At 38.9% G+C, this 18,281-nt stretch overlaps 1 protein-coding gene across 4 annotated transcripts in view; it reads right to left on the bottom strand.

The window, feature by feature from the left end:
• The window catches only part of si:dkeyp-97b10.3 (NACHT, LRR and PYD domains-containing protein 1a), a 39,660-nt gene that overhangs the window by 808 nt on the left and 20,571 nt on the right, over window positions 1-18,281 (bottom strand). Inside the window, exons 5-15 of one of the 4 annotated variants that reach the window (XM_067364813.1) lie at window positions 17,524-17,559; window positions 17,368-17,417; window positions 16,858-16,910; window positions 16,059-16,276; window positions 15,258-15,508; window positions 5,233-5,376; window positions 5,021-5,156; window positions 4,593-4,658; window positions 4,416-4,463; window positions 1,318-1,398; window positions 947-1,234 (exon numbers count right to left, since the gene is read on the bottom strand). In XM_067364813.1, coding sequence (XP_067220914.1) covers window positions 947-1,234; window positions 1,318-1,398; window positions 4,416-4,463; window positions 4,593-4,658; window positions 5,021-5,156; window positions 5,233-5,376; window positions 15,258-15,508; window positions 16,059-16,276; window positions 16,858-16,910; window positions 17,368-17,417; window positions 17,524-17,559 — 1,371 coding nt within the window. Of the gene's footprint in view, window positions 1-946; window positions 1,235-1,317; window positions 1,399-4,415; window positions 4,464-4,592; window positions 4,659-5,020; window positions 5,157-5,232; window positions 5,377-15,257; window positions 15,512-16,058; window positions 16,277-16,857; window positions 16,911-17,367; window positions 17,418-17,523; window positions 17,560-18,281 lie in introns of all 4 variants that reach the window. The other 3 variants (XM_067364812.1, XM_067364815.1, XM_067364814.1) reach the window with 3 other exon arrangements.

Genomic DNA, 18,281 nt, shown 5'->3' with positions numbered 1-18,281 from the left:
GTTTCCATGCAGGAATGTGTTTATGGTAAACATTTAACATATACCATAATCCTTCCGCAGTGGATTAATCACAGTACATTAGCACAATTTTATTTATTTTTTTTTTTTTTATACATTTCCAGAACACTGGGTAAAGCCAGGTTCACATTTCTTGAATTTGCTGACATATTAGAGTTGAAGGTTTTTACAGAGGGGATTTTTCATTTCTCTTTTTATAACTCCATACATCAGAGAATACTGTCAACAGACCGAAAAACAGCATTTCTGTGAAAAAAGCTCAGCGCTTTTAAAGATAAGTATTATAACTGGGGGGAAAAAAACCCTAAATGAACACTTTAATATGTTTTGCATGTTTTCTTTCCACAAATCTGAAAGAAGAAATGTTATAGAAGCCTAAAATCTCAAATTTGTCCAGTGCCCAAAAAAAAAAAAACAAGTGCTACAAGTGTCTTGCGTAAACAGGAATAAAGATTGCTAAAATCACAGGCGGCACATGACTAAACGCCACATTTGAAGAAGTGGCCTTGATTCCCGCACACGCAGAACGCTCTTCTGCATTCCTGTGCTATTTTTGATCTGCTGGTTTATATTGGACAGATGCTTTCGATGTCACATCTGATTGTTTTTCAGCATCTCACTCCATGAGTCTCATCACCAGCATGTTCAGTAGCGGTTGATCCATATGGATGATATGGTATAGAGAGCATCATATGATATCACACTATTTTATTTACAGACAAATAAAAATAAAAATCCCACTTCTGCTCTTATTGGACATCTTAGTGGCCAATGGCAATAATTCAAAAAAATGCCAAATATTGACTGATATAAATCTGACGACCACTAAAAAGAGTATCAGAAACACCTCAAAACCCTTAATATTGCATCCCTGCCGCTGAGCTGACTAGCATTTTCACACTGAAACGCACAAGATCACGTGACCCACCGTCCAGCACAGCGATGACCTCATTAGGCACGTCATCGTTGTCTTTGAGACACTTGTGGAGCTCCTGAATTCCCGCTTTCCCCTTCGGCTGCCGTCGTCTCCAGCGCTCCAGCATGTTGAACTTCAGCATGGTCACGTCCTCCTCTGCAGCCTCCATCTCCTCCAGATCCTGTTTGCAGAGGCCCAGATAGCAGATGGCTACGATCTTCCACTCCTTCCCCATGCGTTTGGCCACCTGCATCAGCTGCTGGTCCGTCAGGTCTGGAGCCGCGGCCGTCGCGGGACAATCTGAGGTCACGGCAGCACTTCAGTCAAGATATATGCAGGACAAATACAGTAGGGAGGAGGTGTCACGTTCGTCATGAACCTACCAGACTCATCAACGCCACGAGATTTCTTACTGGGCTTTTTACACAGCTCTTCCTCTGATGTGCTGCTGTGTCTCTTTCTGCCTGTAGAGGGCGAGACCACAAAATATTGATTTTGCAACTTCAGCAACTCTCTGGCCCTGTTTACAGCTGGTATTAAGATGTGTTTTGGTTGATCGGATCACGAGTGGACGAGGGAGACACATTCTTGTTGTCTCTTTTGTCCACTTTCAAACACTTCTGTCCTGATTTCTTCGAGGGGGTGGGTAAATGTATGGGTTTTTCAGATCTTTCGATCTAATGGAAGAAATTAGCTCATGCAATTTACATATGAACGTGACTGAAAGCATCAGTGAGTGTGTTAGAAATCAGGAATGGTGAGAGAACATTGTGATTGGTACATTTTTCATCTTCAAACCAAACTTGGGTCTTCTGCCAACAAAGTTTAAATCCCATCTTGCCAATGCTCTTTTCATAATGTTTACGCATTAGGTCAGTAGGTGGAGAGTAGGCAGTCTTTAGTGGCTGTTCAAACACATTCGACCGAATGAGCGTTTACACTACCAAAACCGAAGCAATCTGGTCGAATGAGTTTTCGACTACCTTCTGAAGTCGTCAAAGGTGGACAAGCTCAAAATGTTTATTTAGTGTCACCCATTTGTGATCTGATCAAGCAAAATGCATCTTAATACCAGGTGAAAACAGGGCCTGAGTGTCTTTAATTAAAAACATTTTCCCTAAAAGTTTGCATTAGAAGAGTTTGAAAGAGTGCAAATATAAACACAACAAAGCAGACTAGTGAGAAGTTCTCCTGTTCAGCCTGATCAAATTTAAAGTGGACTAATTATGCCAATTTACACAAGATGTAATGTCAGTCTCTGGTGTCTCCAGAATATGTCTGTGAAGTTTCAGCTCAAAATCCCCCACAGATCATGTATTAGAGCTTGTCAAATTTGCCGTTTTTGTGTGTGTCCCTTTAAATGCAAATGAGCTGCTGCCCCCGCCCCCTTTCCAGAAGAGGGCGGAGCTTTAACAGCTCAACAACAACAAAGCTGGAGAATCTCACGCAGACAAAATGAGGAAAGTGTTCAGCCTTACATTGTTCAAACCGGAGTCGACACTGATGGAGAGACTCAGGAAGAAGTTACAACTTTTAGACGTTTCTGAATGGTTAGTGGATAAATTGATGTAGTTGCTGTGGAGTTGATTCAACTCATCCACTAGCATGTGCCGTCATGTTCATCTTTTGTGTTGAATTGACCCTCGTTTGTGAAGCAGTCCGGTGTAAAATGACGGCATGTCAACAACACTCTTCCAGTGTTAAAATTATTCAACGACCTTTTTTCATGGATGAAAACGAGAAGATGACTAAATAAAAATGCGTTTTGGATGACTAAAACTATGACTAAAATCTACTCTAATTGTCGTCAACGAATAAAAACAAGACAAAAATGAAAGAAAGGGACGATTTAGGAAGATATCCAGTCAGGACTGTCCTGTGTGGAAGATGCGCACATTTGACGTGTAACGTGCTGATCTAACCGCGGGAAAACGCGCGCTGTTGCGCCCTCTACAGGCTCATGCAGCAGCACTTCAGACTGCTCTGCAATTAATGAATAGTGCACATTTATGCCAAGCGATTGCTTATAAGCTAATGTTGAGGAATTATGGCAGTGTTTACTACACAATGTTTATATGGCAGTATGTTCTATCACCCTCATGAGCAGCTACAGTACACACTGCAGACATTTCAGAATAAGAGTCACTGTGTATTTCAGGATGGTTTATAATGATTTTTTTCCTGGTCATTGTTATTTTGTTTAAACAATAAACTGTATTTAATTTAATTTCTATTCAATTCATAGTAAACTACTGTGTCTTCTGTCACAGGAAGGAAAGACTAAGAACATTATTTGACACATTAATCAATATATTTTACAAGTATAAGGGTTATTATAGTTAACTAAACCTAAAACCAAAGAAATCTTCATTACTTAAAGTAAACGTTAACTGAAATAAAAAATAAATATATATAAAAAATGTAAAGTAAATCCTGAGGTATTAAAATAACAAACAGAGATAAAAACTTATAGACATTTAAAAGCAAATACTAAAAGACATAAACACAAAAAATTACTAAAACTTTTAACTAAAATTACAATGAAAACAGAAAAACTAAAAATCAAATCTAATAAATATTTTAAACGAAAACTATAATAGTACCTCAATGATAAGTGTGTCAATCCCTGAAATATGCTGAATTTTGCTCTTTCGTGTCTTTTTGCACTTGAACGGTCAAAAAACGTCCGCTTTGGCGAGCAAAGTACAGTTGGGTGAACATAAACAGTTTCGGCAATATGTACGCCTCCCTATATCAGTGCATAGGATCTGTGAATTGTTAGAGAAATGCTTAATGCATTACAATTTAACAAACTGAAATTTTAGTTGACTGAAATCTTATGATATTTTGTTGACTAAACCTAAACTAAAACAATTTCCGATGACTAAAATATGACTAAAACTGAATGGAATTTTAGTCAAAAGACTATGACTAAAACTAAATGAAAATTTGCTGTCAAAATTAACACTGCCCTCTACTACAACAACTCTTGCTCTTCTCTAAAGCAGCCCTGGGGGATTTCCACTGAAAACACTAAATAGTGTTCAGTGTGCAGCCAACGACAGAACAGTTAGCATGCTTTGCTCCAACTTTTGCCCCGGTGTTAGAACTGGTGCATTGTTGTCACTTGTGAAAACAAAATGACGGCTCAGGGGGTGGAAACATGCAGATTAAGGGGCGGTAATATTGTAATAAGATCCTCTTCCTACGTCACAAGAGGAGCAAAATCTGAGCGGTTTGTTTTGTCACATGCTTGCAGAGAACAAAACAAAGTTACTGGGTTGTCCTTTTTCACATTTTCTGTGTTGGTAGATGCACCAGGGACCCGATTATAACACTTAAACATGGAAAGACTTCATGATATGACCCCTTTAATGTGTTCACCAGACCTTATTTCAGCCAGTTAACCAAAAACCCATTGACTTCAGGACGATGTGCTAACAACATACGTCACCCCTGCAGCACTCACTGCATTGCATACCTTTCATTGGTTTTCTGGGGGTTTCCTCTAGATGATGTACACAGTCCCCTGAAAAAGAATTAATACAAGATGTATTGTTCCTTCCAAATTACACACACACAGTCACATCTTTTGACTTATAGGTTTATAGCACAATACATCTTTTTTTCCGAGCAAACACAGAATTTGTCTTTGTACCTGCACTCTGTTCAGCCCTGTTATGCTGTGACGTTTCCCGCTTTTGACACAAAAGCATCTTTCTGACTTCATATTTAAGGGAGACACATGAAAATAATACTTTTGACTACATGGTTCACACAGAAGCAAGTCTTGAGCAGTGTGTTTATGATTATATTGGCCATAACAGCATACGTTGAGGCTGTTATCAGTCATTTATAAGGCACTGAGTGATACTACCAGACTTTGTGTACTGGAATAATGTAAAGTTTAACACTTGGCCTTGACATTAAAATTGTTGAGTACTGGGGATGTTTGCACCTGTGCTCCTCTTTGGGTCTGCTACTAGGCTTGAGGTGGATTTCTTGTAAGTTCAGGAGTAACATCTTGAATAAAGTTATATTTTGGCACCAGTGTCGCCATCTCGTGTCTGTGTGTTGAAGCCGTACCCTCTCTGATGGTCGCAGTCCATACGGTATGTCCCGAGTCGGCATCTGTCAAGGACAGTTTGAAAGGAGGACTCTCCTCAAAGAAGACCTCGAAGTACCCCTTCACCTCCACGATGACAGGCGTGAAGAGCATGTCCTGCAGACACACGCACATGTGATCTATCAAAGCCTGCGCTGCTGAGTGCGCTGCGGTCTCCGGCTGCGACCCTTACCTCTGGTGTGATGTGACCCACAGGCTCGCTGATCAGCCGGTACTTCCTGTTCTCCTCTAGCATGCAGGTAGGTGGCTTGTCTACATGTATGTACCTCTTGTTGTTCTTACAGTTGTTCGCCCGCCGAACGGCCCTTCTGATGTCCTGCGACAGGTTGCAGTATTTGGGTGTTAGTTATTAAGAGTCTTTTACACACGCCGGAAGCTAGACAGGTTAAACCATCTCAGGGTTACTGGATCAGTAACAAAACCAAACAAATACAGCAAGGTTTCTGCAGTACTGTGATGCTTGCTAAAAACTATCCTCTGTCACACCGTTATTGAACTGAACTCAATCAACTTTTGGTAACACCTTATTTTAAGGGTCCAGAATAATGCATTATTAAGCATTAATTCATGATTAACTTCACAATTAAGCATTAGTTAAGAATAAACACTAGTAATTCATGATTTACTTTACATTTTAAAGGCCCTGAATTATGCATTAGTTAAGCATAAATAAACTAGTAATTAATGATTTACTCGTTCACAATTATGCATTAGTTTAGCATGGACACAATAGTAATTAATGATTAACTTAACACATAGTAGGGCATATCAGCCATTATTTACAAATTATTAAGCCATATATTATTTTTGTGTAGTGATGTAATTGCCATTCTATTAAGTTTACTGAACAATAAGCTAGTGATTGTTTAATTACTGTTGGTTTTCAGTTATAAATTGCTAAAATAGTATAAAGACAATTTGACCCCCAAAGTGAAAGTTATCCTTATAATCAATAAACTTGAATATCACTCAATAAGTGCCATAATTAATGAGGATTTAACTTTCACTTTGGAGGTCAAATTGTCTTTATTTTATTATATTATTATATTATAACTGAAAACCAGCAGTAATTAAACATAATTACTAGCTTATTGCTCAGTTAATTTAATAGAATGCCACAGAAATATAATTACATCCCTACACAAAAATAATATATGGTTTATTAAGTTGTAGATAATGACTAAAAGGTAGTTTTTTGTTTATTTATAGCATGAATGTGTATCTTTCAAATGTTTAATAATTTGTAAATAATGGCTGATATGCCCTACTATGTGTTAAGTTAATCATTAATTACTATTGTGTCCATGCTAAACTAATGCATAATTGTGAACAAGTACTAGTTTATTTATGCTTAACTGATGCATAATTCAGGACCTTTAAAATGTAAAGTTTATCATTAATTACTAGTGTGTTTATTCTTAACTAATGCTTAATTGTGAACAAGTTAATCATGAATTAATGCTTAATAATGCATTATTCTGGACCCTTAAAATAAGGTGTTACCAACTTCTTTTCTTTAAAAAAAAAATATATATATATTTTAAATATGAGGGAAGAAAAAAACACTAAACCTGGTCAAGGTATTTATCTGACAAAATTGTTCGTCAAAAAAAAAGGCAAACTACAGCTACATAGTAAACTTTATTTTACTATGCAAAAGAAAAATGCAAGAAAAACATATGTTGTAGTCAATGTTTGCTTTTTGTTTTTCTGTTTTTTAATATTTTGTTAGTTCTCTCATTTTTGAGTTCACGCATAATTTCGTTGTATGACAGCCTGGCCTATGCAATATGACTGCAAAATCTTGAACACATATTTAATATTATTTGAATGAAGGGTCAAGATGTCAATTTTCCTAGGCTGGACATCAAGTTTGGCCACTGCTGTACTTTATAGAAAAGGCCTCTTAAATCAAACAAAATTTTGAGTGAAGTAACATTGTGGAGTTTTTTTTTTTTTTTTTTTTTGAGATGTCCCCATTTGCTTTCATCAAATACACAGGAGAGGCCTGGACATTCTTAGAAGAAAGAAAGTCATATTTATTTGGGTGAGTGCTGTAAATGACTAAATGACTTTTCATTTCTCGCTGAACTTTTCCTTTAATGTCGAGGAAAACATTTTTTGACTGAGTGAAACTGAAACCGCCTCTCTGACAGTGTGAATTATGCTGCTCTGAAACTGCTCTGTGTGCGCACAGACCGCAGGAAGTCATTCCACGTGTGAATTTGATGACTAAACGCAGAGCAGAAGACCCCTGCACAGAGACCAGCAGAACACAAACTGTTATTGGACGTCAGATGATGAGGGAAAGTTAATTAATGACATTTAGCAATCACATTTCAAGCCATTGAAGAGTTGTGGCCTTGGCCACATTGGTGAGTACCTAATCAGAAACTTCTGCTCTGAGTCAGGTGCTGTAATTTTTGATCTTTAAAAAAAAAAACAAAAAACTACCGCAATGTAATTTGAGTGGAGAAAGCCACAGGGTTTATCTGATATTTATCATCAAGTGCAGCTCATAGATCTTCCCCACATGCACTGCAATAAAATCTGAGGCAATCTGAGAAAACGGTCCTCCAGTTATCAGCTGAAGAACCAGAGGCGATCATAACTGTAAAGATGAACAGAGCACAGTCTGGTGTTTCAGAGTGAGAGCTAATAGATGTTAAAGGGATAGTTCACCCAAAAATGAAAATGATCCCATTATTACTCATCCTAGGTGTATATGACTATCTTCTTTCAGACAAACACTATCGGAATTATATTTAAAAATATTCTGGCTCTTCCAAGCTTTATAATGGGAGTGAACAGGGGGATTGATTTTAAAGCAAAAAAAGTGCATTCATGTATCGTAAAAGTACTCCACACGGCTCTGGGGGGTTAATGAAGGCCTTCTGAAGTGAAGCGATGCATTTTTGTAAGAAAAATATCCATATTTAAAACTTTATTAACTATAATAACTGTCTTGGAAGACGGCAGTGCGCTTCGATTTGTGGTGGAAGAGTGACCTCTGACCCGACGCATGATGCAATTATGAATGCAGAAGCACAGAGGATAGAGCAAAACAAAACACCGGTCACAAATTAGTCCAAAACGAGAATTTTTGAGTTTGAGTTGCGTCACGGGTTATTCTTGTGGCCCAAGTCGACTCATGCAGTATGCGTACATTCATCTGCTGGAAGCTAGTAATTTTAGGATGTAAAGTTTTAAGGGTGCCCTAGAATGAAAAATTTAATTGATCTTGGCATAGTTAAATAACAAGAGTTCAGTACATGGAAATGACATACAGTGAGTCTCAAACTCCATTGTTTCCTCCTTCTTATATAAATCTCATTTGTTTAAAAGACCTCCGAAGAACAGGCGAATCTCAACATAACTCCGACTGTTACGTAACAGTCGGGATCATTAATATGTATGACCCCAATATTTGCATATGCCAGCTCATGTTCAAGGCATTACACAAGAGCAGCCAGTATTAACGTCTGGATCTGAGCACAGCTGAATCATCAGACTAGGTAAGCAAGCAAGAACAACAGTGAAAAATGGCAGATGGAGCAATAATAACTGACATGATCCATGATATCATATTTTTAGTGATATTTGTAAATTGTCTTTCTAAATGTTTCGTTAGCATGTTGCTAATGTACTGTTAAATGTGGTTAAAGTTACCATTGTTTCTTACTGTATTCACGGAGACAAGAGCCGTCGCTATTTTCATTTTTAAACACTTGCAGTCTGTATAATTCATAAACACAACTTCATTCTTTATAAATCTCTCCAACAGTGTAGCATTAGCCGTTAGCCACGGAGCGCTATCAAACTCATTCAGAATCAATCGTAAACATCAAAATAAATACTTTACTCACATAATTCGAAGCATTCATGCAGCATGCATGACGAACATCTTGTAAAGATCCATTTGAGGGTTATATTAGCTTTGTGAACTTTGTAAATGCACTGTAATATAGTCGAGAGCTCGTGTAGCAGGGAGCAGGCGAATTAAAGGGGCGGCGCGCTGCCAAAATCAGTGTATAGTTAATGATGCCCCAAAATAGGCAGTTAAAAAAAATTATAAAAAAAATCTATGGGGTATTTTGAGCTGAAACTTCAAAAACACATTCAGGAGACACCTTAGACTTATATTACATCATGTGAAAAAGCATTCTTGGGCACCTTTAAATATAGATATTTTTCTTTAAAAAAACCCATCACTTCTCTCAGAAGGCCTTTATTAACCCCCTGGACCCATGTGGAGTGCTTTTACAATGCACTTTTTTGGGCTCCAAATTTGTGCCTCCCATTCACTACTATTATAAAGCTTGGAAGGACCAGTATATTTTTAAATATAACTCAGATTGTATTTGTCTGAAAGACATCTACACCTCGGATGGCTTGAGGGTGAGTAAATCATGAGATCATTTTCATTTGTAGCTGAACTATTCCTTTGAATAAACCTTTATCTAAGAATGATGAACTATGAAATGTATTCTTGACCTTAGAATTAACAATTTGTTAATATTTCAATCTGATATTTATAAACTACTGTAGTAACATCTGGGCTCAACACTAAAGATGTTTTCTATAGCCCCAGTCCAGCCAAACTTTGCACTTGTCCTGCCACAAAAATAAATAAATAAAATATAATAGTTATTGTTTTCATTGTTTTGACCCATGTAACCTTGTATTGTAATAACCAAAATTATAGATACCCATTAAGTTTCACAATTCTCGATTCCAATTTTTATACCACAACAAAAACTACTAGCCTGAAGTTATAAATACATAACTTCAAGTATAATATAAAGTTCAAATATTTTTAAAGTTTAGTATACAGTCAGTAATAAAATAAGAACAAAAATAGTAATTATAAGAAATAAATACAATTCAAATTAAATAAACAGTGTGCAGGTACCAAATTTTTGTTTAAAATCGCTTGAATTATTAAATTGGCAAGAGCATGTGCAACTTAAAAACACGTGCAAATGATAAGAGTTTTGTGACAATGGTGACCTGATCGGGTCAGTGACAATCCCGTCAACTGTTCCAAGCATCTTTAACACTGGCCCGGGTCATAACACCCGTAAGACCTTCGTTAATCTTCAGAACACAAATTAAGATATTTTAGTTGAAATCTGATGGCTCAGTGAGGCCTGCATAGCCAGCAATGACATTTCCTCTCTCAAGATCCATTAATGTACTAAAAACATAGTGGCTTTATAATATTTATATTGAACCACTGTACTCACATGAACTGATTTAAATATGTTTTTAGTGCATTAATGGATCTTGAGAGAGGAAATTTGGAACAGCATGAGGGTGAGTAATAAATGACATTATTTTCATTTTTGGGTGAACTAACCCTTTAACTGGGTGTCAGAGTTCGAAGTGGAAGTGGACGCTGGGTCTTGGTGTTGACACTATAGGAAGCTCCCTCAGCATGACCGGTGTCTGAAGCATGTGTAAAAACACCAAATTCATTGGCAGATGGCAGTCTATGACGTCACGTGCGAAGCATGCGTGAATATAAAAGGGCGCCTGAGTAACACGTCATCAGCTTTTTTCCTGTTGTCTTCAGGAGCTGCTTTGATGAGAATCTGTTGGAGTGCGTTCGACTCTTGAGGGAGCTGGATGTGCTCATTGTGATGCATTCAAGATTTTGTTCATGATTCTCTCTCAAGGGACAGAATCTAGTGTTTGCGCTGAGCACTTTCAGCTCTCAAGGAAGTTGGAGGCACTCATGGCAATGCATTTGCAACAGGAAGCTCTGTTCTTGCTTGATCATCTTAGAGTAATGAGAATCATGCATTTACAAGGAGCCCGTTCTGCTCTCGAGGGACTTGAATGCATTCACTATGGGTGAGGAGTTCTACCCATGCTTGGCTCTTTCTTGAGATAAGAGTCGAGTGTCTGCACCTTGCAGGTCCTGTGGCTCCCGAGGCGGAAGGGCAGGATCGATCGAGAGGATTGAAAGTTAAGCGGAGGAGTCTGGCGGGAGTTTTTTTCCCATTTGATTTCTGAAAGCTCCATTGCTCTTGAGTCCCATTTTTTATTTGCAAGCTTGCTCTGCTAATTCTTCTGATCCAAAATGGAGATTTATTAAACACCATTGCCCTCATGTCATTTCAGGAAGCCCATCTGTAGCAGCTTCCGACCTGGGTGAGAGCATATTAATGTGGCGTGTCTAGTTTTGAGGAATTACGTTTAGCATTGCTTTCTTATGTTATAAATGTTGCTGCATTCTTATATTCATCAAGAAACTTTCAGTTGACGTGTTGGATTATGGTTGTATGTCCAAGGACATCCCGCCCCCTCCACCTGAATGGAGTGGACTGGTGGAACAGAGATGGATCACTGATGTCAATCCCTCTGCTGTTGCCAAGGTCAGCTATTCTGCTTGAATTTCTGAACTCTTTTTCCAGGGTAGACCTAATAAAGAGTGAGATTATCTTCTCTCTTTTACCCTCTCTCATGTAAAAAGGGTCAAAAGCAGATAATGTGCTCCCTTGATGATGGGTTGCTATTTGTCAACATTGGGCATAAAGTAGAGGTCTGCAATCCTGAGGTCATCTGCAGGACCCGACATAACAGAGTGAGGCGTTTTGAATTGTTAAAAACAGATGTGCGTGGGAAGCAGGAGAAAGAAATGATTCGTGGGCTCCCTCAAAATATAATTATCTAATAATAACAGCACACACAAGCGCATGTGTAGAATTTGAAAATCAGTGTAGAGCTCTTCCTATGGGCTTTTACGAGCAGTAAAGGGCAACATTTTGGGAAAGAGCAGGATAAAATATAACATATTTTTGGTGGGAGCGGCACACAATTTTGCAGGAGTGGAAATAAATCAATCCATTGCAGACCTCTAGTACAAAGCTTGATAAAGAGATCTGTGATGGGTAGAACGCTATACATCTCACACTTCTTTATACCGCTGTCTCTAAATTATTTATTGGAGTTAAAGCAGGGCTAGAGAGCTTCCCTCTAGACAAGGACACCTGGTGGGTTTTAAAGTAGGGCAGCGAACTCACCCTTTGGCTGGGTTGTTTGGTAATGAAGTTACATTGGGCAGAGCGTCATGTGTCCCATGCTCCTCATGCTGAGGCTGTCTAAACCTGGACTTCCCTCATCTGAGGTCAGAAGTTTTGGAGATTACTGCCTAAGTGCCTGTGGATACTGGCTTTAGAGAGCAGGGTCACTGTGCATCTCTTGCACAATTCGCATAGGATGTGCCTTTGGGTGTTGATGCGCTCTTTCTGACTCTGGGTTGGAACAGTAGAGTCATTTAAGTGCAGACCAGGCATTTTCTTCAGCATGGCATAGTGGGCATTGCCTTCCCCAAAGCATCAACATCAAGAAACAGTGTCGAAGTTCCACTTCGAAAAGGGAACGTCTTAGTTTTCCGAATGCAACCTGGTTCCCTAAGAAGGGGAATGAAATGCTGTGTCTCATTGCCATGCTTCAGGGCAGGCCTGCACTTCTCCTTCAAATAAAAGAGTTGATGATGTGTAACTTAGGCACCTTAAATATTTTGTACGAATAATGCATAGTTATGCTTGGAGTCAATTGTTTTAATTTGTGATAATGCAATAAAAAAATGTGTGGACATAATTTTTGGCCAGACCTTCATACAAAGAAATTATTAACACATGCAAAAAAACCAAGTAATTTGCCAAATAATTTTGTCAGATAAATACCATAACCAAGTTTAGTGTTTTGTTCTTCCCTCATATTTAAAATGATTTCTCAAAATTCTCATTCTCAAAACATAACCATATTTTTATGGTTCAATCAAACTTGTAGGATCATTAAAAACAAATATCTCCTCAGGACATTACTACTATGGGTGTGACGAGATGTGCCATGAGATTTCGCAGTATTAAAGCATGACGAGATATCTTGTCGAGTGAAAAGCTGTCTTGCGATATCGCCATGACTGAATATGCCACCGTTACATTTACGTTACATTACACCGTCTCCACTGTTGTTTTGCTTTCTTATGAAGTTTCAAATGTAGGTTCGGGAGGAGCTGCAATCACCACGTCACAGAGTCACACAGTGCAGCACGAATCACAGTTCACTGATCACGTGATGAGAGTAAGGCGAGATGGCTGACAAGATGAAGGATTTGTTGCACAACAGAGAATTAAATATCTTTAAATGCACGCTCAGCATCACCACTCCCTGTTCACAGAGTACGTGTGAACGCGGATTTGAAAGCGAAAGTAAAATGCGAGTTACCTGATGTGCACAAATTACGTGACATAATAGCACTTAAAGGGGTACTTCACCCCTGGAAAGATGAATGTGTATTTAAAATTGGTCATTTATGTAGTAGAAATGTGAAATTATTTTTGAATTTGGAGCTTTGTAGACTGAGAAAAGGCAGAAAATGTATTTTTGACTAATGTGGATGAAAGACAACAACTCCCAGAATGCACTTGTTTTGCTGCCCTTGCGAGGCCACGCCCAAACCACGCCTATCGGTTACAGGCGGCATTACCAGGAAAATTCAAACAACTAGGCTTGCTTTGTTACATATTAATTCTATAAATCGTGAGTTAGTTCATACATTTACAGTGAAATGGTGCTAAACTGCTTTGTACCTGGATGTACACCCAAAACCAGGAAAGGACAAGTAAGTTTCCATCATTTTCCGATTAAGTTAAAGATTTGGAGCGATGTAAACAGTGGCTGCGGGCCATCAAACACCCGAAGTTTGGAGATGACACCGTTATAGAAAACCTAAAAAAAACGCAGAATATGTAGTCTCCATTTCAAGCACGAGGACTATGAACCAAATATCTTTGCAATGAAGAGAACCATTCTGAAGGACACCGCGATACCGTCGATATTGACTTTCCCAGAGGACGAACAGCCTGGGCATCTGGCACTAAGCGTATTCGCCCAGAGGTAAGACTCGCTGATACTAGACTGATAACACAGTAACCAATATGTAGTAAAACTGCAAACTTAGCAAAGTAACGTTAGATAGACGATTACATATAAGTTGCATATAAGTTGACTGTCATCAAAGTAAAGCCTCTTCTGTAAAACTGAGTTAGTCTATTTATCTATTTATGCTAACGTTACCACAAAAGCCTGTTGCTGTATTGGTTGAGATGACTGCAGAGACCGATAAATTTGCGAGATGAACCACTGATGTAGTGTAGACAAAATAAAGTTAATTACTGTAAGCTTAAAAATATAATTGACACCCACTTTTGATAAAATCTTTGATCTATGTCCGTGAGTAACCTCAAACGCGCATATGTATGGACGTGGTGAAAAAATGCGGAACTACCTGCTATTACTGGCTGTAGTTTTAAGCCTCTGGCCAAAAAAGCCTCCGATGACGCAAAATGATGATTTTTGCGTCATCGGAGGCTTTTTTACAGAATAAAAATGCATAAATCTCTCATCTCGGGCTGATATGAAGGGGGAAAGCACGCTAATACAGAAGCCAGCCAGTTGAATTTGTGGCAAAACCTTTACAGTGCTTGAATATTGTTGTCTATCAATGCATATGATAATTCATACTCAGAAAGTGGAACTGAAATGACATTCATTACTCAAGATGATTAAAACACGTTAAGTCTATTTTTCCAGTCATGAATTTTGTCATTGATGGTTTCTTAAAATTTCTGTGCAAAAATCTTGTCTCATGAGCTAAGTGTCTCGTCACACCCCTAGCCACTACTGTATCTCAGATAGCTCATAAATTATGTAGTTTGACATCTTTGAAGGCTAAGTTCAATGTTTTATTCAAGCTCTATATAGTCATGGAAAGTGCCAGATACTGTGAAAACTGAAAGCATGATGCTGAGATCCGGCAGGTATTATAAAAGTTTCCATTCTATAGCTGCAGGCATTTATTAGATGATGAAACTATTACACAGGAACACAAAGCCACCCACTAACATGCACACAATCAAACATCACAGCGTAAGACTCAAGCACAGAGTGGCAGAGATGCAGAACTGAAAGTGGTGTGATGTCAATGATGATGTCATCAGTCCTACTTACTGCCACTAGTCCCTGAAGACATGCTGCACAGCACTGCTCTAAATTTACATCTAAATACAGCAGATTACCAAAAGGTTACATCGCAGGGTTACCGAAAATACGACCAGTCAGCCGTGTTCAGTAAAAACCGTTTGACTTGTTTCTGTGAAAGCAGAAGCCCTTTAGTTTCCTCACCTTGATGTCAGAGCAGTTGTTTCCAGCCAGATAAACTCTGAAGGAGAAGGAGTTTTCATGGCCCACCTCTTTGAACACCTGCACCACCCCATGATGCTCTGCTGACTTAGACGTCTGAGCAATCGGGCCCACGGGTGAAAGCGAAGACACGGTCCATTTGACGTGACTCCCGGAGTGATCAGCCGAGGGCTCGATCAGACCACGGCTGTTCTTCACGTGTAGCACGCTGAACTTCACTTCGTTGTCTTTATCTGCTAAATAATTCAAACATTTTGATTCAATTCTCGAAATTCCCATCATGTCAAATTCATCAAAAGAGCACTTAAAACTGAAAAACATACTGTGAAACCTGTGAGAAAACTTGCCACCGTTTCATACTTTTCAAACGGTATGATTTGGCCAGAGGAGAACCGAGCCCCCTAAATTTGCTTTCTCCATTCTGCCACCTGATGGAGTTTGGGTTCTTGCCATTGTCTCCTCTGGCTTGATTAGTTGGGGACACTTAATATCCAGCAATATTAGTGATTTAACTGCACTGACACCATTGGATGAGGACAAAACTTAAACTGAGCTGAATAATGGCACTATTGTCATCAGCAGAGCTGCTTATAGCTGAACTTGCTTCATAACGGATGAACTTCACACAGTTATTGAACTGAATCAACTGAATAATGACAGCAGCAGAACTGAATTCTGTTTGCATCACTAGCCATTATTTTCTTGTTTAAAGCTTCTTTGACACACTCTGTATTGTATAAAGCACTATATAAATAATGGTGACTTGACTTGATATCCCTGTACCTGCTAAACACAGTGAGTGTGGGAACTGGATGGATTTGAGAATAGACGGATCGCAGTCCACATCAAAAATGGGTCCAGCAAATTTCCATGATCCAGTCAAGTAGGTGCTAAACTTGCTCCAGGAGAGAATGCAGTAGGTGATTTTGACGCGCTGGGAGACCTCGAACACCAGCCCCGTGTCTGAACACTCAAACACCCCCTCAGCATCCAGCTGTAGCCTAGAGCAGAGCAGAACAACACTGGACATCACTGGAAGAGCAACAGGAAGTCAGTGTCAAATCAGTGAATCTGCAGCATTTCCTGATGTAAGCACTGTAATCTTATGTAGTATGTAGTTATCACAACACATCACATCTCAGTCCTCAAAAAACATCTTTCAAGACTGGTATAAATGCCTTTTTTTCTGCTTACACACAGTGCCATTTAAATGTTTGAGGTCAGTACGATTTTTTGATTTGTTTTGTTTTGTTTTTGGAAGAAATGAATATTTTTATTCAGCAAAGTGATCAAATACATGCAGCATTGGTGAGGCTTCTTTCGAACATCTCACCCACCCCTAGCTTCTATTCACTGGGGAATGTCACTATGCAACAGCAACAATTAAATGACACATTTGACAATTCTCACATGACATCTTGGATTCTTATAAACCTGGCAGTGTTCAAGTTTAGCACTGGTCATTTTGAAAAAAGAGAGTCATAAAGCAAGTGGTGATGACTGCTGGGAGTCAGATGTGACTGATCGCTGTACTGCATGAACCGTGAGCAAATCTGGTATAGTATGGAGAAGAGGAACCTACTGCAGACGATCTCTGGACATTTTCCTGGGGGTGACAAGCTCATATTTGGGATTCTGTGAGGGAAAAACAGTTGCATGTCGGTATCACCAGTAGTATCAACAGTGCCACAGTGAGATCAACAGTATCTTCTTTATCTAACGTCATAATATCTGAGATATTGAAAAGATCTCATCTGTGATCTTCCCTTCCTTTGTGTAAGTGGTGATCGAAAGTGATACTTTGGGTGAAAGATTTGAGAACCACAGGGTATATAAATACACTACCAGTCAAAAGATGCACTTCACTGAATTATGTTTCTCATTACCTTTAAAACCTTTTGATCTAAAGGCTTGCGCTTAAATGGATTAAATGCATTGTGTAGACAAACATTGAATATGAATTTATTTACATAAATCATACAGTGAAGAGCAAAACCAATCATGAAAGGCTCCATCACACTAGTGTTTAGAAGCATCCCATGATGCACCTGATGAAGGTGGTTGATGAACCAGTGTTCAGAGACGGACTGACCTTTAGAGCTCTGCACTTCTCACAGCACGGCTGAAGCTGCTCTCCTGAGGCTTTTTAAGAGAGAAACACACTATATGACTGACACAACAAACACCCAATATCAGCTCATGCTGTAAACATCTGAAACATGCTGAAAACAGAGAGCAGTATCATTACCGGCAGGTTTTTCTGCTCTGGATCTCGTGTCAGAGTCTGAAAAAGCAAGATATTCCATCATTATGATTGATCTTTCACTTTTTAGCTTCACATTTCATCTAAAAATAAAATGATTCATTACAATAAAGTCTCTTGGTGATTGTTTATTGCTACAGTGCATCCGGAAAGTATTCACAGCGCTTCACTTTTCCCACATTTTCTTATGTTAGGGCCTTATTCCAAAATGGATTAAATTCATTATTTTCCTCAAAATTCTACAAACAATACCCAATAATGACAATGTGAAAGAAGTTTGTTTGTAATCTTTGCAAATTTATTAAAAATAAAAAACAAAAAAAATCACATGCGCACATAAGTATTCACAGCCTTTGCCATGACACTCAAACTTGAGCTCAGGCGCATCCTGTTTCCACAGATCATCCTTGAGATGTTTCTACAACTTGACTGGAGTCCACCTGTGGTAAATTCAGTCGATTGGACATGGTTTGGAAAGGCACACACCTGTCTATAAGGTCCCACAGAAAAAAGTGCATGTCAGAGCACAAACCAAGACATGAGGTCCAAGGAATTGTCTGTAGATCTCCGAGACAGGATTGTATCGAGGCACAGATCTGGGGAAGGGTAGAGAAACGTTTCTGCAGCATTGAAGGTCCCAGTGAGCACAGTGGCCTGCATTATCCATAAATAGAAGAAGTTTGGAACCTCCAGGACTCTTCCTAGAGCGGGCCGCCCGGAGCAATTGGAAGAGAAGGACCTTA

Source organism: Chanodichthys erythropterus, chromosome 17 (genome assembly GCF_024489055.1).
Source record: "Chanodichthys erythropterus isolate Z2021 chromosome 17, ASM2448905v1, whole genome shotgun sequence".
Classification (NCBI taxonomy): Eukaryota; Metazoa; Chordata; class Actinopteri; order Cypriniformes; family Xenocyprididae; genus Chanodichthys; species Chanodichthys erythropterus.
This window is presented reverse-complemented; position numbering and strand designations above follow the sequence as displayed.